At 38.2% G+C, this 25652-nt stretch overlaps 2 protein-coding genes and 1 long non-coding RNA gene across 3 annotated transcripts; 1 reads left to right on the forward strand and 2 right to left on the reverse strand.

Moving 5' to 3' along the window:
- The first annotated feature begins 2033 nt into the window (after nt 1-2033).
- Nucleotides 2034-3016, forward strand: LOC140935723 (uncharacterized). Its single transcript, XR_012165240.1, has 3 exons — nt 2034-2164; nt 2318-2371; nt 2525-3016. It is a non-coding gene; the product is annotated as an uncharacterized lncRNA (long non-coding RNA).
- A 4005-nt stretch (nt 3017-7021) lies between these two features.
- On the reverse strand, nt 7022-9503 carry LOC140933607 (neuropeptide FF receptor 2-like). Its single transcript, XM_073383210.1, has one exon. The coding sequence runs from the start codon at nt 9350-9352 to the stop codon at nt 8258-8260; it is 1095 nt and encodes a 364-aa protein (XP_073239311.1). The 5' UTR covers nt 9353-9503; the 3' UTR covers nt 7022-8257.
- Nucleotides 9504-23258: 13755 nt separating this feature from the next.
- On the reverse strand, nt 23259-25201 carry LOC140935724 (neuropeptide FF receptor 2-like). The gene has a single exon (XM_073385296.1). The coding sequence runs from the start codon at nt 24683-24685 to the stop codon at nt 23558-23560; it is 1128 nt and encodes a 375-aa protein (XP_073241397.1). The 5' UTR covers nt 24686-25201; the 3' UTR covers nt 23259-23557.
- Between the last annotated feature and the right edge of the window lie 451 nt (nt 25202-25652).

Here is a 25652-nt window from a genome sequence, read left to right on the forward strand (position 1 = left end):
TCTACCGCGCGAGCTTCCTGAGATTCCGTACTCACATACTTTAAGAGCCATCTTAAGACGCACCTTTTTAAGTTTGCAGTTAATTGAATTTTAATTGTTGCAAATTGATATTTTAGATTTTTATTGAAGAAGTGTATATATTCGTATTGTTTTTCGAATTGTTAATACTAAGTTTTTTTTATTTTATGCTTTCATTACCAATGTAATGCGCATTTGATCATTTTTATGAATGCCCGCGCAATATAAGTTTACTTATTGAATTATTATTATTATTATTATTATTATTATTATTATCGTAAAACGCAGATACTACGATTATTAGTCTCAAATAATCGTAAAATGGTGCGTTTCTAATTTATTAATGTATGATCAAATCGAAGCTTTAACACCCCCCCGGGCAACCCCCCGGGGAATTGGACTTTTTTTGAAAATTATTGTTCAAATTCCCCCCCTCCCCGAGCCAAAATGCCGTTCAAATGCCTCACACTAGGGTCCATTCAGGTGATCAAATGCCCCCCACCCCCCTACCTTAGGGACATTTCACAGGCACATGAATGACAAAAGGACGGCAGAAACGCCTTCAGTTGTCAAACAAAATCTTTATAAACACAGCAAATAATTCGCGTTCAATATAATAAAAACTAAGAACAGAACACTGCAGGCGTATTTACTACGAACAAAACTCTGGTGCAAAGCGGCGGAAATCGCTGCTACAAGGTCACTGAATGCTCAGCTTTTCTCCGTGTGTCATGCAACATACAAGGCGTTCTATAAAAAAAGTCCCACGTACTGAGATTACTACATTTCTTACATGCGATATTCGTATTCATGACCATTTCACTGACATGCATGCGGCACGTCAAAGTACGTGCAATTGACCTCTGTTGAGCTTATTTATTGAATCGCCGGTTTCATTGTAAACACAACTTAATACATTCATATATTCAAAGCCTGAATCCAGTATTAAAAATATTAAAATTCAAATACCTTCAAATACGGCACAAAGCTTGTTTAAGCCCTTTCCTGGTAACCAATCAATCTTTTCCACGAAAATCCTCCAACACTGCGTCCGCCACGATAGTTCGCCACATGCAAAGAGCACAGAGATTTCACATGAAATCGAGGCCACAGTTTTCATCCCCACCCCATACGCATGGGAATAAAATTCACCACCGCCTGGAACTCTCTGATAATCAAATTCCCTCCTCCCCGGGACGGCAAAGGTGTCAAATGCCCGGGGTATGCCCCGGCGGGATGTTGAAGGCTCGATTTGACCGATACATAACTGTGTTTTGGATGATTTATGGCGGAGATATTGTAGAACGAAGGTCTTGGATTTTAGCCGTGTAGTAGAGGCGCCTTTACCAACAGAATTAACAGCAAATTCTTTAAACATGGGAATAAAGAATCTACTTTTTCACTATGAAGAAACTCACGAAAGATCTTGAAGTTTTCAACCGAGCAGCTGATAGTTTTCCAACGGAGTTGTTATTAATAGTGAAGAAAGAGGTTTTTTTGCAAAGAACTTTTATAGAAACGAATTCGAAGGTATTTTTTTGGTATTAATTATTTCCATTCTGGGAAGCGCGAAATTCGAAGAAGTCAACCTTTCAGTCTCACGCTGAACAAAATTGTCCAGGAATATTGCCTAACATGCCGTTTTGCGAATTATTCTACTTATACCACATTTCTTTGTAAAATTCCATTGTAGACTGTTGTCATTTTTCTAAGTGTCCGCTGCTACCGTGCGTGCATGAAATTTAATTTTGGCCATGTACGGACTTCGTGTGGTAAAAACTGGTTAACGCTTAAGTGCCTGCCCACGCCCAAGATCGAGAATGAGTCTAAGTGGCCAACCGTTGTCATTATGGACTATATCTCGATTGAACTATGTCGTATTCTTAACTTGCTGCTGTTGTAAGTGTACTTACCTGCAAGGGGTCCGTTACAATCACTGTTCATGCACTTCAGAGTGGTCTCGGAGATAGCAACGTCATCTGGCATCAGTAGGGACCTTAAGCATTGACGACGAAATGGGACGACGACGCCGACCGGAAGTGAAATTTTCCCGCGCGAACCTTCTGGGCATGCGTAAGGTTGTCAAAACGTCGTCCAGCCTTCGTCGACGACGTAATTCAGGGAGGTTTGCCGTCGTCGCTAAAACGTAAGTATAAAACTATACTTTCTGCGTGTAAATCACTCTATTCCCTCCTTGTCATTCAGTACAAGTAGATATATATTCTTTCTGGATTAGCAGAATCCAAATGTTAAACACTTTGTCGGTTTCTTCGCCTGCTAACTTGAATTTATTTTTCAGGTTCGGTTTGTTTGAAAACCTGAGTGATGGCGGAACAACAAGTCGGACAGACAAGTAAGCTTTCCTCTGCTATCTTCCGAACCTTTTAGATTAGCTGCTGTTCGTTCCTTTACGGTCCTATGTTTACTCATGCATTCTAGGTTGTACTATAGGATAAATGTTCATTTTTTCGTACTAAGATTTAATAATTTCCCATGTTGTTTTTAGCCGCTATTAAAGGCAACTATTTTCAGTGGACTCAGCTGGAACATGATGTGGTTATGAGGAGCCCTGAGAGAGGACAAATAAGGGAGAACATTGTAGCAGCACTGAATTCTCTTCAGCAGCCGAAATTTAGCTTAACTGCAAGTCAAGAGCTGTTCGAGATCGGTATACAGGTTTAACTTCATTTCAAAACAAAAACAAAAGCTGCGCGACGAAGAGAAAGCCTCCACAATCAAATAATCCAGGTCCTAAAGAACAATGAATTCGCCATCGTCGATTAAACCATCTTCATACTTTATAAAATGCAAATTACGGACGTCTTTGAATGCCCTAACAAGACTGTAACAAGACAAAGTTCTTCGCAAAGAAAAAGTCGTCGTCCGTCTGGGAAGCTGCACCGCTTAAACTTCGTTTTGCCCACCGAAAACGAAACCCTTGGCCCAGTCTGCCTCGGTTGCGAAGCGTCGTCGTCGTCCGTTTCGTTGTCGATGCTTAAGGTCCCTAGTGTCAACTGCAGCACCCAACCTAAAAATACATATCTATATGCCTGCGTGATTGGGAGATCGGGGCCTTAAGGAAGCTAATTAAGCCCTTAGCTTAAACACCTGCTCCGAAAAACGTTAGTAGACCTGGAGTATAGATTTTTTCAGATTTTTTGGTTTCTAATAAATTTGAAACCGTGGGCTATTATAATTTATTAACAATCATTCCTCGAGCCCGAATGGGCTCTGAGTCAAGCGGCCCCATTCGGCCTCATGGGCTATTGAATCAGAGGCCATGAGGGCAAGAGGAATAATTGTTTTAGTAAAATCCAGCAAGTTGGTCAAAAATATCGAGAAAAAACAACTTTAGCTAGCAAAACACGATCAGCCGCCATTGTTTTGGTTTTCAAAGCCGGCGCTCTTCGCTACTAGTGGGCTACAACAGATAGCCTAGTAGTAGCTCAACCAATGACCGAGCATTGATAATAGACAACTATATGGATTTTACTGAGAGGTGATATACTAACAGAGTTCTTGGCGATGAAAAAAGCTCCTTGAACGTTGCAGCAAATTGTCTAATGAAGTGAAACCTCGGGCGATGGAAAAAGCAAAATTAAGGGATTCTATTTTGTGCCCGACAGGGCCGTTTGATAAAAACCTTTTCGAAAGGAACAAAATGATAAAGTGTGTGTCCCTAAACGAAATACTAGAAAAAATGATTAAGGCGGAATTCACCAGAAAATTGAGTAATTCCAATTTTCAGTGGACAAAAACCTTGTACCAGAATAATTTACATAAAATAGCATTCTTTTTAACATTTTTCAAGGGCTAAAGATGTAATTAGTCATCTGTAATAACACCAAAGAAAATTTCGTATGGGAGCCCGAGAAAATTAATAAATGTCCAGTTTCACAAACTGATATGTTACACATGAAATTTTTAGAATTTTACCTGTGTTTTCACAATTCTTGTGAAATTTGACATTCATTTTCTCGGACTCCAATTAGAAATTTTCTTTGGTGTTATTACAGATGACTAATTACATCTTTAGCCCTTTAAAAATGTAAAAAAGGATGCAATAGTCTGGTACAAGGTTTTTGTCCACTGAAAATCAAAATAACTCAATTTCCTGCTGGATTCTGTCTTAAAAATTTATTTATCACTTGTATAATGATCGGTTTCCTGCTATGTTTCTCAGTTTATCTAGGGTCATGCGACTTTGCATTTGCCTCAATACCATCGGCGTTGTCTTGATATTCAAACACAGCTTGTTTCATTTATAAGCAATATTAACATTAAAACCTACCTTTAGGAGTCGCTTTACTAAACAAACCTATCATCTTCAATCGCCTTTCAGGGCCTTCTTTTAATAAACAGCCCCAACTCTCCCCCCAGAATGAAAAAGTTACTGTATATATGAAGAAAAATAGAAGAGATTTAAATACCACAAAGATTTCCTAAGAGGAATCAAAGAGGATTGAAGTGAAATTAAGCTTATTTTACAAAATTGTGTTTCTTCTTACAGCCGAGATACTGTACGTTCCAGTTTAGGATTTTTTTTTATGCTGGAAATAAAGAGGACGAAATTTGAAAAGCAAGATAAACGTCCTCTTTGAATAAGCGCCCCCTTCCAATTAACAGGGACCTTACGAAACTACGATGGCAACGGCAACGAGAACGTCAAAAAAGCAATAGGTTTAATGAACAAAACAACAACTCTAAACGTGCATCACGCGTTTTTGCTGTCCGTGGACAACTACGACGTGAATTGACAAATTTTAAGTTTTCCTGAGAACGGGAACGGCAAGGCGATAAATTCTATCATCTCTGTCGGAATTCGGGCGCGGTCCCCTCTCTTCAGCTCCAACCAAAATTCCCTTCTATTAAGTAACAGGGCGAATTGGATAATCGCGAAAAAGTTTAAAAGGATGTGAAGACTATTTTTCAGAGACGTGTTTATTGACGTCGCAGTTTTCGCAATTACACAAAGTTTTTATAGTTGTCGCGGAAAATCAAACAAAAAGCCCCGGGCGGTAATTCAAGCATTCACGGTATTTAATAATGTAACATTGCACGGAACCTCTGTTATGTTCCTTTTCAAACTAGTAACTTTTAAATCAAAATGCCACAAAAAATCGGCGTTGTTCTTGTTGGCCTTTTAAAATGTTCTAGTGTGTTCGTGGCAGTCGTCTAAATTAAGGCTCCGAAAAGTGGATTCCGTTTAAAAAATTGGTGGCTTGCTTTAAACGGCAAATACAAAAAAAGATCGACCAAGGGAAGGTTTTGTAAACCCGCGAGACTGAGCAACCCCACAAACCCCTGTTTTCACTAAAACTGCTGGACACAAAACTTCCCCAGGACCGATATTGTATTGTCACAACCGCATTAAAAAGCCAATAAGCTCTTGGAGGTAAAATGGGAAAACGCGTCAGCCAGTTTGCTGGCTTTAATTCACAGTGGTGGAAATTTACGCATTCCTAAGTTCAATCTTGTAAGTTCCAGTATGCACTTAGGGCAAGATTCCTGCAATTAACTGCGTAAGTTTTCCATTGCCTGGTTGCATTTTTTTAACTTTCTTTTTAATTATATCCAATGTCAACCACATCACGTTTTTGTTTTTGACTATCTTTTTCAACTTTGCTTATTGCGGTTCCCAGATGACAAGTACGTTTTGTGTAACCGAAGACTGAAGGCAATAAATTAAATAATCCTCTACTGATCTACCAGATCAACCCTATTTCAAACTTAGCTTATCAGTGAAATTTAAGGCCAAGATCAGACGTAGAAAGCAGCTTTGTTCTATCAACAATGTTATTTTTAAACACTATTTTATCTGTTGAAACAGTTCGTGGAAAATAAACAATTCCCATTTCCTTTTACATCTTGTATATAATAGTTACATAACATGAACATGTGAATCATCATCAAGCCTATTTCGAAACTCGCCCGCAAGACTTTTTCGTTCTTCAGTATCAAGGATGGAACAGTAACACGCGGCTGTGACTAATAGTTGAGTAAATTGAAGCGAATTGTCGCTAAATTAGTTTCAAGTATCGAGACAAACATGTAAAATATGCAGGGTCGCTGTTTAATAAGATTTAATTCACACTTATGCCCTCTGGTTCCAGCCCCACCGACAAGTTCTAAGAGAGAAGAAAGGATCTAACAAGACAGAATTAAGCAGTCATGCACAAAAAAGAATTACAACGATAACTTAACATAAATGAAATAAAACAGGAGATGCAAAATACAACAAAAATAATTCAAAATTTATTTTTTGAGTAAATTGTTGAAAAACCAGTTGATATCATGAGAAAGTGCTAGCAGAGGTTTAATTTGAATGACCACATCATTAATTAGCTAAGGTTTCGTCCACATTCTCAAAAGTGAGCCGGACTCTTTTAAATAGATAACATATGAAAGTACTGCGGTAGACGTTTTATTTGATACAGAAGCAAACTTGAGACGTGACGTCTCTAACATAGCATCTAAGAATAAAAAAATCCTCAAATAATTTTCAAAGGCTAGCAGAATACAAGCAATCTTGCAGCCAAACAAAAAGATAAACAAACAGACAAACAAAAAGAGCCAGAGTCATCCAAACCGGCAGCAAAAATGGCTTTTGTTTATAATCATGGAAGAGATTATTTACCCAGTTGGATACATAACCTAAAGCAAACGGATATCTGCAGCCATATCTGATTTCCATTTTCGCGACAAAATTGTTATCGAAAGGTCTATCAAGAGTCTATCAAGTATCATCCCTTTGGTCGAAACCCTTATTCTGACTTGGTGAACTAAAAAGTTGCTGCTCTCTGTAATCGATGGATTTTTATTTTCAGAGCTGGGATCGAATGCGTGAAGGGAAGTGTCTGAACTAAGTCATTCACCACACTGATGTTACGTAAATGACACACCAGTTCATGTTTTTGCTGTTTGTAAAAACCGACAATACCAAAAATAATCCAAGATGTTTAAAGTAAGTTACTCAAATACAAAGTAACCCTCAAGGCAGAAATGATATTACATAGTTTTCTTTATTACTTCCATTGTTATTTTTTTTCCCTTTGAAAGCATTTTAATTTACACAAATACCGCCCATTTCTGATACTATATAAGGAAACAATTATTTACAGAACGCAGACTGAAAAAAAGACAATATTTTAACAGGGATAGTAGATCTAATGATTAGGCAGAAAGACGAGGCACGTAGCTCGTGTTTTTTCGGTGGCTTATACCTAACATCTAAAAAGTGTGACAATAAAAACAGTTACGTAACATTTTGCATTGCATAACAGAAACACGCTTTTTTAAAATTACACCTGCAGGATGTTATAATAGCCACTCCACAGAGATGTTAGTATTCGACTTCGTAAAAGTGAGGAATTACATATTTCGCAATAGTGATTTAGCATAATTCAGTAAGACTTTAGGCAAAAAGTACCACTGTGACAATGTTTAAAAATTCAGTTGGCCAGCGTTCATTTGATTGGTCAAATTAACTTGGCTCTTCACAAAAAATACCTGAATTGCTTTGTATAAGTTTAAAAGTTCAGAAGGTTTTTCCTTTTAGAATATGCTATGTAACCAAAATTTAATGACTATTTCTTTAATTTTGATTAAATTAGTTATATTACATCAATGGGTATTCACCGATATTTATAGACACTAAAGAAACCCAGGTTAAAAACTTTGTGTAAAAGTGGAAGTAAATATACTGTTGCGCAATAATGGCTGATGACATTTAACAGCAAAGAAGCGTTACAATAGCAATTCATTCTTTATAAGGAATTTTTCATAATGTCACTCTAGACTTCAATTTACAAAGGAATTAGTTAAAAGTTCAATGAAGAACCGTCGAGGTCAGTACTTTTCCACAACATTTTCAATCAATTTGAGCGGTAGGTTTCCAAGGGTGCACGCATTTGATTTGCAATTGTAATTGCTGTTCACCCTGCCAATTCGAACGCAACTAACAATTACTACATGCAGTCTTACGTTCATCTAACAGTCTTAAAATATCGCTAGGAGTCGCTCCCTTTAATAGTCTCTCGTTGAATTTTCAAATTAAAATATTAAAAAACCAATGTCGGCAGTGTTTTCCACTGCCTATTACAAATTGTGTTTTCTTATTAAATAACAAAAAGCCAACAAATATCTACGTATCAACGTACGTATCGTACTGATCATATTGTAGGGACTTCTGAGCTTGTCTAGTGAGCATACATCTTATTAAACTGGCCCAAGCTTTATATTAAGTCGACGCTGAAGGGTTAAAGTTCCCACCTTGCTCGGCCATTAGAATAAGTTGTTGCCTTTTCTTTTTCCCTATGCTCGAACCTAGTGGGGATTTCCAAGTTATAGATAATGTCCTTTTTGCTGCCTTGCGATACTTGGAGCTCATGAGCCCAAAGATGATGGGATGACAGGTACTGTTAAAGAAGAGCAGCCATGTGAACACGGTAATAAAGATATTAAAAGTGTAGACGTCTGAAACTTTCTCCGAATTAGCCAACAAACGCCAGCACCTAAAGCAGTAGTGGGGAAAGAGGGTTACAGCAGCTGCAGTGGCGATAAACACCAGCATAACAACAGCCCTCTGTCTCTTCTTGAGGGCCTGCGAACCAACGACATTCACCGCTGCTGACTTTGCTGCAGAGTTTTCTTGCGCTCGATACTTCAATCTTGCCTTGATTTTTACGATTGTGACGACATGGAGAACAATCATGAGCGCGAGCGGAATGATACGCAGGGCAACTGCCTCAACAACAAGGAATATCTGCCGAGTCTTGAAGGAAGGCCAGACTTGGATACAATAGGGAATTCCATCAAACATTTTTAACTTCTTGTAACTCAAGTACACCGATGACTGGATGATTCCAACAACCCATCCGCCAAGAACCAAGTAGCGAACTTTAGTTTTCTGGGAACGTACTCGAAATGGAAAGCAAACAACCAAGAACTTCTCGACGCTGATGATGACGAGTGTGAAAATAGAGGCATTTATGGCAAGGTTTTGAAGGAAAGCGACCAGTTTGCAGCCGATTACACCGAACGTCCACTTATCTACAATAAAAGCGTCGATCACAAAAACCGGAATGCAGAACACTGTGATAAGAATGTTTGCGAGGCTGAGGCTCAGAACGGAAAAGTTGGTCGAACTTCGACGCATCCCCTTATGGCGGATTATTGCAAAGGACAGGATGCTGTTCCCAATGAAAGAGGCAACGAAGATAAGGAAGAAGAAGAAAATAATGGCCACTCTGCTGCCCACGGAAAACTGGCATTTTACGGTGCCGCAAACTGGTAGGGTAGAGTTCGAGGCTTTCAGGTGTGTAGAGTTCATCATGCGTCTAGCATTTCACGAAAAAAATCAAGGTATTGAAAGCCTATAAAAACAGGTCCAACTGGAGAAATCCCTCTGTTCTGATCAATAAAATCAGCAGTAAAAACGTCCGCTTTATAGGGATCTACGCGTGCTAAAACGTTCTTTTGAAAACATGCTACAGAGGTTTCACCTCTTAATTAATGTCTTTTCATCCCCTTATCTCTAAACACCATTTAAGTGACAGCTGTGAACGATTGTTTTAGGTTATTCCATTAAGTTTTACTGAAGGACTTTTGCACGACAAGGGAGATATTGTAATTCATCCCTTCCTGCTGTCAAAAGGAAGAAATATGTCTTATTGAACGCGTGATTTTGAATAATCAAATATTATTAACCATTGAAAGTATCCGGTAAGGAATAAGGAGAGGTTGATTGGCGTGTTTCATTTGTTTTATGATTTACGGTGGTTAACGCATATATTTTGTCTTTCAAAACATGTTAATAAAAATATTTAGTGCATGGAAATAAGAAAGATCTCCTCCTTCCTAAAGGCACTTGAAAATAATTGGTATATGTTTTCAATATTGCAAGTCAAAATTAAATTTTTTCAGACTAAGTAGAGCAGCACCAAAAACGTATTTCGGAAACGGTTTCGTAAAAAGAACTCTCTAGAAGGCTTCAAAGTAAAAAAGTGCGCATATAAATAAATAAAATGTATTTCAAGCTAAGCCGGATGGTCTTAATTAATAGCTTTTCCTTTTCAGTGTATTGAGAACGACCTTCATGGACTGTAACGCTAACTCTGAACAGGAAATTGAGGTGGGAACGCAGGAAAAACGAAACTGGAAATTATCGGATTAAAGTAAAGTTATCTAATCCTCTTTTTCACTGTAAAAATGGAGATAAGTGGAGTCACTTATCAATGAACTACTCTTTCGGCTAATCATCAGTTTTACGCGGACCTCAGTTGGCCAACAGTTTTGATATTAAACGTCATACTTAGCCTATTCCTTTTCGTAGAATTTTTTTCACCAAAAAATAATTATATAATTGAACTATTATGTAAGTTTCTCAATATCTCTTTTGAAGCAGTGTACGTTTTTTCCCAAAAGTTGCGGATTCTTTTGAAAAGAGACATGCATTTGGTGCACATCAGCAGATACCACTAATCAGTTCAGCTAAAATCGTTATTGTGACATAACATTCCTCGGTATCGATTCGTCGGCGTGAGCTGGCGCATCGTGGTCTTTCAAGGTAGCTGGGGTCGGAGCTTTGTTTTATTCCTGAGTTATCAGCAGCTTATAATTTCTGACCATATGACCTCGGCAACTTAGTTGGAACTGAAATCTTACACCCTTCTATTTGCAAAGGAAATATTTAAAATGCAATAACGCACTGATACGGCCGTCATTCATGAGATGACAAAAATAAACAGAGTTTCACATCTGTTGTTCCCTAACTAAAAACGCATTAAAAAAGACATTCGCTGAGATTAAACTTACTTTGAGAAAGGGTAATACGTGCAAATGCACTAGATTTCTATAAAAGTTCGTTGTAGGAAATAGCTGGACTAATTTTTCATTCATTTCTTTAGTTTATCACAAGAGTCTTTTCTGACCACATGAAATCATTCACTCAAAGGCTGAGTTCTTGCAACAAGAAACGAGTTACTGCGATCGATACGATAGAACAGATAAGTTGATTTTGTCTTTATCAGGTGGGTCAAGTCAGAACCTCGCACAAGAAAAAGGTAATGGTTTATTTTAGGGCATTCAAGATTTTCCGATCTAGACACTTGCCAGATTTTTTAGATAAAAATTGCGCAATTTCGTTTTCGTTGCGTAACCTTTGACTCAGTTTATTATTATCTGTGCATACCACGCAGTTTCTTTCTATTCGAACTTGGTACTTGGGTGGTTTACAAACAGCCCGTCGACGCGTTTTTAATGACTTTAATATGGAGATCGAGGAGGGTGTTATCCGTCGAGGCCAAAATTTTCAGATGCTATGAAACTCCGCAGCCTCGGTAACCTCCAACCAAAAATGGTTATCGCAATGAATGAAATTTGAAGTCTTGATGCTATTGAATGTGCCCTGTTATATGTACAAGTAAAAGTGGCTCTTTTAACAAAAATCCAACATCAAAATTAACCCATCCAAAAGAAAGAGGCATTGCTTTACTGATTTCAAATAAAATCCGAAAGTAATTTTGTGTTGCTGAGAGGCTTCAGTTGCGAAGGCTCTTTGCGAAAGACTTCAAACAAGTTCTCAACACAGCATTTATCTAAAAAGTTGAACCGACCTTAGCTATACCTATTCATTACTACCAGCTACTTAATTTTCTGTACCGCGAAATTGCAGTTCATCACACAGTCACCTATAATGCCTTAAGTTAATGATCCGGCTCTTCGCTGTTACTCAGTAACACCTCGCTATGAACGGCAGCGGCTGAGTTTGCCCGAAATTAACTCCCTTATTATACTGACTCTCTTTTCTTTTTTTTGATGGGACGTACGAACAAGCTTTCCTTTCGAGAAGCCGAAATTTCATTGCTGAAACTCTTGTCACATCTACATGAAAAGAAAATTTTCTCATCTCTCTTGTTTAAATACAAAATCTAATTCTTTGGTTTTCTTTATCGCGTTTTCAGACCAAGTTCACATGTTTTAGATCTAGAGATTTATCACTTGTGACACCAATCGTACTGCTTAAGCCCCTCTAGTATATGCTAATCAGTAACAAGACAGTGAGAAGAATAGCATATGTGGATGTAACGAGCTCCCCTCGCAGTCATTCAGTTTGTCTAATCTAAAGGTCGCTATTTCATAACATGATCCATTAGAATTAATACAATGCCAGAACACGTGCTGATTGGTCGTTATCCACATATGACTCGTGAGAGTATGGCACACACGACTGACTTAACGGAAAATGTGTCGTCTTTGTTTTTTTGTTTTTTTTTCAAAGATGGCGCACAGTTTTCAAAATGCTCAGTCCTTATTTTAGGACATGCTTGCTATAGGAAGTGTGAGTCTAGAAAAACGTTAAGGAGGAGCTGTTACACTGTAATGTTGCTAAGTATTTTTAGAAGGCGGGGCAAGAGGTAGAGCATATGTTCTATCATGATCCTAGTGTCAATATCAATTTATTAGCACCATATTGATTATTGTAGCTTCAGTTTCCTCTTTGTAGTCGCACTTTCAGTCGGCGTTTTTTTCCGTTCTTCATGCCAAGAGAGTGGGACAAAGAAAAATTATTTCCTAGACGGGATTAGAACCACATAACTAATTATATTAACGTCTGAAGTGTACATTACCGTAAGCTAACAATAATGAGACAGATATAAGATAACTAAGGCCCCGTCCGGACGAATCTGAGCAGAATGGGGAGGAAATGAATTTCAAGAATATACGGATTCAATCATGTACACGATCGAATTGGCAAATCCGTGACAGAGTTGGAGAGCGGTTTTGGTGAGCAGATTCACTGGTTTTTAGTGGATAGAAGGCAGATTCGTCTAATTTTATTAAGCGGTTTCAAAAAATATTTGGGTTCTGGTCAGACGAGGCCTAAAAATAACCCAATGTATCTTATTATGTAACATGTATTGAGGGGGACATTGGGGGGTACCCAATACCGTAATACCGTAAGAAAAAATGGCAAATACCGAAATACCGCGTCGAAAATTGTCCAAATACCGATACCGCATATTTTAATCATATTTATAATCGTTTCCGCATACTTATGGTTGCTTCCATCTAGTACGTTTACTTATCTCAGGCATTTATGCACCAGATGTGCATGTTTTTTTTTAATATTTTGGTAGTTAGCAAAATTTTCGCAAATTTTCACGGAAAAGTAAACTACATTCGTTCAACCTTTTGGTAGGTGGACCCAACAGCTAATTAACTCCAATAAAAATAACTCTAGAAAGGGCGAAAAACAAACCAATCCAAACCCTTTCCACGCACGTCTAGTGCGAGTTTTGATAAGTCACTGACCATTAGAAAACTTATGGCGGGGGGGGGGGGTGGGCGAAGTACAAAAAAAAATATTCGCGCAAGGGAAAATTAAATGAAAAAAAATTCATACAAGGATTTTGATAACGAAAAAAAATTCCTGCGCCTCGAAAATTCTGTCTCGACTGTCTCACACGCCGCGCCGGTAAGAGGCAAACTTACCAAATTTTAATTCTCGAAACCCGACATCTATACTTATTCTTGTTGCGATAATGTTAGCCTCCTTCGCCCTCTTCCAAGAAACTGCCACACAGTCAATGATAACCATGCTGCCTTCAACCTCAGCGATCTCAGCCATTGTGAGAAAACGTGTAAGACCTCGAATTACCACCGGCTCAAGTACACAGATCGAAAAGCCTGGTAAGGTGACTTGAGATGACTCATTATCATTGGATGCAGCAACAATCACATTGTATATTATCGACCATTAACTGTCACAAAATGACCCACAAATGGTGTAATCATTTACTGTTATGTCTCAAGACTTCTGAATTTTAACTTTTATTGACCTTTATGTCCTACTGTGTTTTGTTTTGCGTATTGTATCGAAATGAAAGCGCAAATAAACGGTACCGTAATACCGTGAACAATCTTATTTCACCGAATACCGTCAACCAAAATGATGAAAAACCGCATACCGCAGAACTAGATGATACCGCAATACCGCACTTTAAAATGAAAATTACCGAAATACCGCATGAAAAAAAGCCCAATACCGCAATACCGTAAACCCCCATGTCCCCCTCTGTATTGAATCAATGTACAATTTCAGTAAAGTCTACTTTGAGTTATTTCGGATAAAAATAGTAATCAGAACGATAATAACAATCTCATTCACTTCAACCTTTTTTGATACTTTTTTTTTTTTACTTGGCAAATTAACATAAGTTAACAACTGGGTGTCCACGAAAGCATAATTTAATATTTTTCTTCAATCCACTTTTTATTGACCGTTTATGAAGGTCGTTTAAAACTTAGGAAGTAACATCGTAATGTTGTATGGTTATTCCGTGCAAAGATCAAACAATCGAAAAGTCAGGGCGATATCACAATTATAATACCATTAGTTGAACGATGGATTAGGTTTTTTTTTGATGACGTTTTTTTCTTTTGATTTTCCCTAATTACAATATTAAAATGACCAACGTGGGAGACGTATTGAATACACGCACGTTTAAATGAAAGACAGCATAAAGAGGTTTTGTTTTAGTTCAAAGAAGGAAGAAATCAAGATGACTGATAAATATAGTAAATTATAAAATAATAGTCTATCCTGATGTGGGCTGAAAAAGATATTATTTCCCATTCTAACGTTTAGTAAGGTATATATCTCCACAAATATATCTCAATGAATGGATCTTTTGCTTCCCCTTAAAGCAATTTAAAGGACCTTGATGTACAGGAGAAACGACAAAAGTTCACTTATTTAAAAAAGTACTAAAAATACCTCAACATTACTTTCATCAATCTACTCAGCATATGTGTTTGCTCGGTGTGTTAAAAACGATCGTGCCATTAAAATTAATTTATTGTTATTATCATTATTATTATTTTTATTACATTACGCACTTTACAGTATGTTGCTAAAAAGACTCTACTAAGTCATTGCGGAATAACACAAAAAAGGAAAAAAAATCATTTCATTTTTCTAAAAATCCTTCCCATCCCCCAACCCCACCCTCCAAAATAAAAACATGAAATGTAATGGTTATTGTAGCCCATCTTATTGAAACAATGTTATTATTCACTGGGCTGCCTATAGGGCAGATCCAGTTCATAAAATGGGAAGATTAGTGTAAAAAAATGAACTCTATCAATGATTAACCAAGTAACCCAAAGGGCGTTGCGTGATCCATAAAAGTATGTTTGTCCATTTTCCCAGAGTCTGTTAAAAGATTGATTCTGTTCTCTAATGCAAGTAACACACGTCTTGTGGAGAACTAAATTTCGGACAAGGATAAAGAAGACTCGTCCGTCGAAAACAGTTTCGCACACAAGTTCATCTCATAGTTTCATTGGTGAGGGGGAAATAAGCCGCGACGCTTCGAGAACGCAAAGCTTCACCGAGTGCTTCAAATACCAACTTGATAGAAATAGAGTACTGAGCAAGTTATTTACCAGTTTAGTGACTTAATATCCTAGAGCTTACAGTTGTTCTCACAGCGGCTCAGAGTTTTTGCTTTTGTTTGTATCTGTATCATTAAATTCGTGCTTGATCGAGTGTTATGCTCCTCCTAATTTCAGTGTCTCCGCCTATTTAACAACCCGAACAAACACGATTGATGTTCGCATTAGCGAGTTTCAATAAACTTTTAAAGTTTACAGCTCGCTTTAACACCTTTTTTATGTTTTAAAAAAGCGTGGTTCATTCAGAATTTTACGAGCCTGGTTAAAGTCTGGTTTTCCTGGTTCTAAGGATAACCAGGCTCACCAGGCTTACCAGGAATACCCTGGTTAACCAGGCTTTTTGCACATTCGGTAAAGTCTGGTAAGCCTGGTTTGAAAACCAGAAAAGTCTGGTTGATTCAACCAGGCTTGCACCCTGGTAAACCCTGGTTTAACCAGGCTTTTGACGCAAGGGTATAACCCGTATTTTATTGAAAGTGTTCTGAATACGCACACTGTAAATGTGAGGAGGTAATTATATGTAGGGTTTTAACTATACATCAAGGTCAATTACATAAGGCTTCGAGATGAATCGCTTGTACAAAAAACAATTTAAGTTCGTGTCATCAGCACTTTGGCTTAGAGTCATATCACGGTAAAAATAACCTGTTAACGTCTAGCTATTGATCATTTTCATCAGTCTCGGTTGAATAAGGCCTGTCTATCGTGAAGGGTTTTATAGTGGGTTGTTTTCTCTTAAAATCTGTTCGCTGTATGTTCTGGTAAACTTATCGTTTTCATGCAGCAAAATAATTCTGTACAGTGTAGGTTGTGAAAATAATCATTCTCGATGTGGCTGTCTACAGATCTTCTTAGATTTACCGGGTCACAGATTTCCCCTTCTATGTCACGCAATGATCGGCAACAAGGCTAAACATGGCAGCCCAGTTAAACTTGCTTTTCGGCGAGTCTAGTTTATTTATTTATTCACGGAAATCATCAGCCACACAGTTATTAAAATGTGTTTAGTACAGTGTAAATAAATCTAAACAACAAAAGTCAAACTGTTTTACATGACTTTCTTTTTGAAAACCCTAGAAAGTTACATTCCCAAGGACTGATATTTTTAGCTTCAATATGGATTTGTATTTGCTGATTGTCCGGCAGCCGTATTCTTTGACGAGTGCCAGTAAACACGATTTCAGTTTTGGCAATCTTCAGACTAAACTTGTTCTTTATGCGCCAAAGGTTTGTTTTTCTCCTTTTCAAGGACATTTGAGTAAGACGTAACCAAGGTAGTATTAGTAGAGGAAGCCTTCCCTTAACAATTTGCGAGATCATTTATTTATCAGAAAAAGCAACGGACCGAATATATAACCTTGAGGAACTCACTTGTGGTTTTCGACCGTTGACCTTGCACTTCTGGCTGCGATTCCCTTAATACGACTCAATCCCCTCAAAAAAGGTTCCCAACAATCCCACAGGCAGAAAGCTTAAGTAGCAGAATGTGATGGTCAATGGTGTCAAACGCCTTTTTCAGCTCAGTAAAAATGACGCCATTAAACATAACATCAATATTTACTGACCAACTGTTGGTGACTTCTAGCATAGCTGTTAAATTACTCTACCATCTAGAGAACTAAACCCCGACTGAATAGACCTAAAGTATTCATTGACTTGACAACAGAGAGGCTGTTCCTACGCTTGCAATTGACCTGAGTGAGGCGTTTGACTCCGTATGCCACGGCCTACTGCTTGCAAAGCTAAGAGCCTATGGTTTTACAGATCAAGTATTGAAGTTAATGAGGAATTATTTGCAAGATAGGAGGCAGAGGGTCAAATTCGACGGCGTTTACTCTGACTAGATACCTGTCAAAGTTGGGGTCCCTCAGGGGTCCCTATTGGACCCTTTCCTTTTTAACATTTATATTAATCATTTGAACCTTCAAGTCACACACACCTCTCTACGGTTTTATGCAGATGACACTACTGTAGTAGGAAACTTGGGGGAACAGTAATCCTCTACAATGAACTCAAACTTTTTGTCTCTTTAAACTGTTTTAATGTAGATAACTTGTTGCTCAACTTTTCACAATCAAGACTAGCAGTATCTCTCTGACAAGACCTAGTTACAGCTCCTTTTATCTTGACTGAATCTGAAGGCTGCCAATCTTACTCAAACTTAAAATAATCTTACATCAGTAAAAATTCGATTGGCTATAAGAATTATTAACATATTTTCCTTCGAGGTTGTGTCGTAATAGGAAAATCAGTTAAAACTCCAAAATTCACTTTTGTCCAATAATTGTCCAGTCAAAACAAAACAGTCAGAGAGACACAAAAATTACAAGGAATGTCTACATGAATGAAAATCACATATGTACAATATCGTTACTCTAAAATGTACAATTTGTCAATTCGCGTACAATGCTTAAGTTGTCGTTTAAAAGCTTCTTGTTGGAATATCGTACAATGGTAATTAGTCCCGCCTTTTTCCATATATTAACTAAAAGATTGTTTACAAATCTCTAATCAAAAATCAATTAGCAAGATATTTACATTGCGAAAGCCTTTAAACAAAGATATCACTCGTTACAACTTTTAGCAAGTAAATTGAACTAGGCAGTAACAAAAGCTTGTTTATCACAACGAGTTAACTAAGATAGTCTGTTGGACGAGGTTTTCTTTTGGAAGCGCACTGAAGTTTCGATCAAACCACTAAATACGCGAAAGATAGTAAAAATAGGAATGTCCAGGAAAAGACAACTTGGTAAGGTCAAGCTTCTAAAGATTTAGGAAAAACCAATTAAGCCAATTAATGTAAGATAACAAACAAATGTCGTTAAATTTACCAGAACTAATTAGATTAAGAACCTCTGTGTGGGCTCAGTTTAAACAAAAAGCATCATTTCTTAATTGGATAGCGGCACGTGTGCAAAGAGAAACCGACGTCCAAAAGAGCATCTTTACAGAGAAAGGGCAAACCTTATTAACGAAAGACAAACAGCTTTTGTAAGCCCAGTACATTCTAGTAGAACGTATTTATATAACAACTCAAAACACTCTACTCAGTGACAATAATAATTAAAATATATTAAAATAGCAATGCTTGATGATTCATTAACGTTCCTTATTCGATAAAGGTATTTTCATTTTGGTATTAACTTATACCCAAAAATATCGTTTTACACTACTGAATATCTATCGGACGTTTCCCCTCCAGTTCAAGAATATATTATTAACTCTTATCTCATATAACATCAACATGGCTTCGGCATAACTATTTGAGATCAATGCATCTAAGACACAGGCAATGGCCATAGGTCCTGTATCCTATCACTATCTCTTTAGTGTAGATAACAATGCAAAGGAAACTACCGATACACTTAAAATTCTTGGCGTAACATTAGATTGTAAGTTAAATTTTATTGCTCATGTGTCCGAACAAGTTAAAAAGAAGTGCGCCAAAGCCTCCGCATTAAGGAGGATTCGCTGGTTTATTCCTTTAGACGTAATGTGCGGCCCTTATAAAGCATATGTTTTTCACCGTTTAGAATATTGTTGTACGCTATTACTTGGAGTTGGCATAGGCCAAGTTAAAAAGCTAGAAGACACTAATAATTATATTGTCTATATTCTTAGGTCTAGTTTAGGCTATGGAGAGCATACGCCCTATAATCATAACGCTAGAACAAAGAAGAAAATTTCAGGTCCCGGCATGGTTTTAGTATATAAGTGTATCAATAAGGAAGCCCCAAGCTAGCTACATAGAAGAATTTCTGTAATTATAACTCAAGAGCGTCGGGGGCACTGTTAACGCTACCCAATTTTAATTTAGAATGACTCCATAAATCATTCTCAGTTTTGGCAGCAAGGCTTTAGAATTCTCTGCCCATGTATTTTAGAAACGCCAAAAATATTTTTACTTTTAAACGTCTTTTGAATAAGCACGATCTTTAATTGTAGCAGTGATTAGCTTTTAATTTCAATACTGTTTGTACATAGATGAATTTTAGATTGTATACATCAAAAATGTTACTAGTTGAGAATGTTTTATATAGATAGATGATTTCTTTTTTTTCTTTTTTTAATCTTTTTTACCTCCACGCACATGTTTTAACGAGTTTTTATCACTCCTAGATGTAGCATGGGTAAACAAAGTATTTTTGTTGTTGTTGACTTCATCATGGATTACGACATAGATTACGACCATGATGGCGTGTGCCGATTACTCTTAGGCCTTCGATACGGTCAAATTCAGATCGGTCTTACCAAACTACACGCGTTGGGGTCTTCGAGAACTTTCTGAGATACTTTCCTCATAGTTCCTTCAGATTAGACGCCGGTAAGTGTTGGACTTCGGTGTTCTGCAGAGCTCTATAGTGGGTCCCCTCAACTTTACGTTATACGTGGCAGGCCTGCTAGAGACCCTACAAAGTCCATGCTACCAATATGCAGATGATACAACCTTTTTCCTGCACTTTTAAGTTTGCAAGTTGAAAGATGGTGCTGTGGGCCTAACCTCTGCTATCTCTCGCCTCGAAGGCTATTCAGGGCTCTTAATGCGTCGAAGACTAATCTGGTGTTACTTTCTGCAAGACAGATACATGTCTCCATTGCATATTTACGTACTAAGTATCCCAATGGATATTAACAGATTAACTGTTAAGAGAGCCTCTGGAGAGTGCTCAGATCACTAAGTTAGTTAGGGTACGATTTTTCCTTACATCTGGTGGATGTATTAAGTAATAATTGTTATTATTATTATTATTATTATTATTATTAATTAATTAATTAATTTTATTTTTATTATCGTCATGTGCGATCCTCTCCAGTTCTCTGGTATTTTCTGGGTATTTTCAGCCATGTCTCAGCGGCTTCCCACACAATACACTTTCCGCAAGAAATGGGCAGTACCAAGCATGGATGACAACTATGCACTTCCAAAAATGTCAGGCAGACTCTCAACCTTCCATACCCGGCCTTAGCATTATTCGTGATAGTTCCAAGAGCACCATTCACGATTGGTATTATTGTCACTTTCGTGGCTTTCTGCGATTCTTTTCTGCGTGTCTTTCTGTGCTACAGTCATATCTGGCCAATTGCACTTAAGCCGCTTGTCTGTAGGGATAGTCATATCCCAAGTTATTCTCAATTCTCCATTTAATACAACTGGTAAGGGATGATGGTCGTACTTCTTGTCGGTACGCTCTAACCCATACTTTCTGCATAGCTCCCAGTGTACTTGTAGAGCCAACTTGTCTTGATGCTTCCTATATTCTCTCTGGGCAAGCTTGCTGCATCCGCTGACAATATGTCGTACTGTTTCAGTGGAGTCACCACATATAATCTGCCCAGTGATGTCTCAGGTGTCTTATTTATGCTGTGCTTGACCGAATTGTTCTTAAAGCTTGCTCTTATGCAGCGAGGATAAAGCCTTCTGTTCCCTTCTTTAACAAAACATTCCTGAGCCATCTCCAACCAGGACTCCTCTCCAGACACATCTGAATTTTGTAGAGAAAACTCTCTATGTAGGGCTTTTTTTCTTCCAGTTCTTGACTTTCTCCTCTTTCCTTCTCCTCTGGTAGTCCTGAAGATTTTTCTTCAACAAACACCTTTTTCTTCAAAACCATTCGCATCCACTCTGTGCTTTTTCTCTGGTAGACATGCAGGTTTTGGTCTCCTTCTTGACACACGACTCACTACCAAACATCCCCCTTCTCCTTCTTTCCTTGGTAGATACATTTTGGCAACATTACTTCTGGCGTGTAGACAACCATTCACTGCCAATATCTTCCTAGTTTTTCTATCCATGCTGACCAGCTCTTCCGCTGTCCAATCCACGATAACTGCACTGTAGCGTTACGTACCACACCTTTGCTTCACCAAGCTTTATTACGTCACATATATTTTTTTTTTCAATGATTTTTTTTTTGTGGTCACTGAATTTACGTCAGGGGTATACCGAATGCGATTGACTGTGAAGTTTACTTAGGACTGATAACTTAACGCCAGAATTTTGTTTTCGTTCCAAGCCGAGTCTGTTTGATTATGTCTGAAAAGACTAATGCTATTTCCCAAAAAAATCAGGTGATTGTCTCCATTGCAGGAGGGACAGGACACGAAACCCCCTCTTGGTTATGCGTCGGCCATTTTGCATTTCATTTCGGCAAACACGCTACGCAGAACTTAATTGGGCGTTACCCACGAAAGCCCAATAATCGTTTACACTCTCCTACTCCTCCTACCTAGGATTTCTATGTTAATGAATCTTCGGATTTTATGCTCATGACCCCTCCCACACACTACTTCTAATGCGCTCACCTTCTGCTCTCCGTGCTTGCATAAATGTGCAGAAAAAGTCCCTATAATTGGACCGATACCACTACTAAAATAATTTTTAAGTCCCTGTTCCTTGGCAAATTCAGGATATGGACTGGAATGTTGGTTCTGGCAGACATTCTTCAGATAGCAGTCATTATCCGATGAGGTGTAGCCAGAAGTCAGGCTCTTTCTTCTTCGCGGTAAGTAATGCTCGACAGGTGTTTGTGTTTGAGTTTCACTTATAACCACACAGTATTCAAGTTTCTACTAAAGGACAAGATCTTTATGTAAGCGGACAAGTGACTCTGGATCACCTTGTAAGTATTACCAAAGCTAATTAAGAGAAACCCATACTCTTAAGGTAATATTGGTTGAGGTCACACTAGAGACTTTACTATGGTAAAAAGGGCTTTACTATGGTAAGTTTCGTAACGTCTTCTTTACAGTAGTAAACCTGACAGGTCCACTTAAAAAGGCATTTGAATTTTTCCAGGCGTTTTTTCTCGCGTGATCGGTAACGTGAGAGTGGAAAGTAAAACAAATGATGACATGCTATGAGAGCTGACTAAATTGAAATTACTGAACTATAACTTCCTGAGCGTGGTTCAGTGTGAGAGAGTATTGTTTTCTGTTGTGAGCATTTTGCTTTTAATTCTGCTGCTCAGACGAGCAAGAAGAATGCGCTCCCTTATTACCTACCTTGGTTTCGAATACGAAGTTAGTGAAGATGTTTTAGTGACAGGTTCATTGATTACCCGTCGAAGACGTACTCTTAGAGAAAGAGCGGCATTGCGAAGGCACGCGTGGGTTTACCCTCGACCCCAAGAATGGTTTGAAGAAATGTACAGAAACAGAAACCTTAAAGCACTGTGGAAAAAAACAATCACCGATGTTCTAAAGCTATTCTGTTATGCGACCCTTTTTGAAACTACTTTCCTCAAAAATCATGACAAACTGTCAACAAAACAAACAAAGTTTAGATAGACTAGAGATATACCCACCTATTTTTTTGGGTAACCAGATGGTTATCGGTGATGGGTCATCTTTGTTCTTTCCGCTGTTGTCATGGAAATTAACCAGGGTAGAGTTTACTATAGTAAACTGAAAAATGCCGGTCACACTTACGGCGCCGTTTACTATGGTAAACTTGAGTTTACTATAGTAAACTTTCTCTAGTGTGACCTCAACCATTGAGACCAAAAGAAGTCACTGAGTGGCTTCGACATAAGACTATTTTCGGTTATTCATTATCGAGGGAAATGTTTGAAAACGAGGTTCACGTTTAGACTATTTCAGCCCCCTGCTTTGACATATGCCTAGAAACATTACTTATGATATTCGACTTTCTAATCACATATTGAACGCTCAGGGATAATGAATATAAATACTGTCAATTAGTACAACTATAGTCAACATGAACGTGTCCCTATCGATTTAAAAATTTACGCTGTGCAGGAGTTTAAAAACAAATCATAGACCATTAAACTAATACTAAAATATCTACATATAATGCCCCTTCAGGCGGATCACCAAGCACCCCCGAGGGTGAAGTCATGATTGCTAGCTTTTGCCGTCTTTACAATTGCATTCTGATTAAAAATTACCCAAAGATTTGGATAAGGCTTAAAGTTGGGACGCTACCACATTTGAAGGTTTTCCTGAATGGGTTTCAGGCTTCCTTAAAATGACACATGCAGTCATTGCGTCACTTTTCAATCACACTTGGTTTTTTAACTCTTTCTTCTCGTCTCTCGTATAGCCTTTTTACAAAATTTAACTACAAACGACTTTCGTTGACGACCGCAAACCCTTTTCGCCAGCTTGAATACCGCACACTCGTTCTGAAGCTGCTTCCTCTGCTTCCATGGTTATTGGAAGTGTCAAGCAACAGAGATCCAGAGTTAGAGCCTCCCGGCATGGAGCAAGTTCGAAGGCAAAGTGAAAAAGTGTCCATAGTCTCCTTACCTTTCTTTGTCAAAAAAAAGAAAATAAATGGAAGAACAGAGCAGTGGGAAAACAGCAACCAGACAGAAACAGTGTAAGCAATGTAGACATTCCTAATTCCAAATCCTTCGTCTTGCCGCAGCAGCAGAAACAAGGTTAAAATATGGAAAGGCCCCCAGCACATTATTATGGAGACAAGAGTTGCAAGGATAATCTTGACGGCTTTTCTTTGACGTCTTTGCTTTCTAGCAGTAGTGCGAAACGAGTTCCTATCCCCATTCTGTTGTTGAAGATGGAAAGTGTTTCTACCTCTGAAGAGGGTGTACATTGTGATGGAGTGCAGGACTACAATCAAAAATAGGGGAACAAAAAACATAGTTGATTTAAGAATCAGCAGTGCTTTCGTTAATGTTTGACTGTCCGGCCAATCATCGATGCAGTAATATGCACCACCAATCTCTATCCTTTTTCTGAAATGTCCGTAGAAAATTGAGTGTGCAATGGCTATGATCCATGCGACGGGCATGGAGCGGCAAACCAGTTTTTTTCTGAGGCGCAGATGAAACGGAAACCGAATAGCGAGAAATTTCTCACATGTTATAGTCAGAAGGTTCAACAAGGAAGCAACGATCGCAGAATTCTGTACAAATGTTACAAGACGGCACATGGCAGATCCAAAGACCCAAGCGTCATACACGTACATATCCAAAGTCACAAACGGTATGCAAAACACCGTCATGAGTAAGTCTGACACGACTAAATTAACAGTCGACAGGTTGGAGGAATTCCTCCTCTTCGCCGAAAAGAGAATCACCATCAAAATGGGAATATTTCCAGCCAGTGAGATTACTGCAATGGAAAACAGCGAGACTACGATAACATCGCGTTCTTCTTTTGTAAATATACAAATCACAGAGGTGCAGACATGGTTTCCGGAACTGTTGGCCGTTGTGTTGCTCATTGTTGCTGGCTGTTTCGAAAACCAGTGAAGATGAAGTCTTGATTGTCGAATTCAGATATGCAAATATAAGCCTCTTGCTCGCAGTGCAGTGGCGCCAGATGAAAAAGTGACTGACGGCGAATTGGCAGGCCACGTGGTTACACGGTCCTTGTTGTAAAATAGAAAGTTGATTTTTACATTAGATTCATTTGACCAAAATGAAATACCCAGCGGTGTCACATGCAAGCAATATATTTCGGAAACTAATCAGTTTGATTACACCCTGAAGCGATAATGGACTCCGTTGATATCATTCTTTTAGAGATATGCAAACTGCATGATGAACACGTATGCAAAACTACTTCATAGATTTATCATAAATCTGTTATTGAGTATCCACCGATCGGAGTCGAGATGATAGCAGTGTTGAATAATCATAAGCCAACATTCAAAGTGCGGCAAAGTAGATTTGTTGTTCGTGACCTTAAGGTGCTTGACAGCTCAATTACAAAGTTAGTTTCCAGTCTTTCACCTGCATCCTGCAACGCAAGAAAAATAATTAACACAAAACAGTGCAGAAAAAGTTTAGAATGAGTCAGGTTTAGAATGAATTCAAAATACAATGATCAAGATAGCAGGAAGCCGGGAGCAATTAAGAGCGTCCAAATGTTCTTTCTTTCAAAAGCGATCATTTTACACAACAGGTGAAAAAGATTTCACACACCTTGTGCGGGGACTTTTTCCTTAAATTACGCCCAAAAAAATTTAACCCCAAATCACCGATTTATAAAGCATTAACATAAAAGTCCCAATTAGTGGCTATTGAAGTTTCATGTAATGTCTATCGATCCTAGGATATCATCTGACCCCCACCCAGCAAGTGATAATGATCTGAAAACAGCTATGGAGAACCGACCAGCAGAGAATTAGACGAGGAGGAAAACGGTAGAACATGTAAAAATGGCGCGGTTAAAAATTTAGTATCTTT

Source organism: Porites lutea, chromosome 4 (assembly GCF_958299795.1).
Source record: "Porites lutea chromosome 4, jaPorLute2.1, whole genome shotgun sequence".
Taxonomy (NCBI): domain Eukaryota; kingdom Metazoa; phylum Cnidaria; class Anthozoa; order Scleractinia; family Poritidae; genus Porites; species Porites lutea.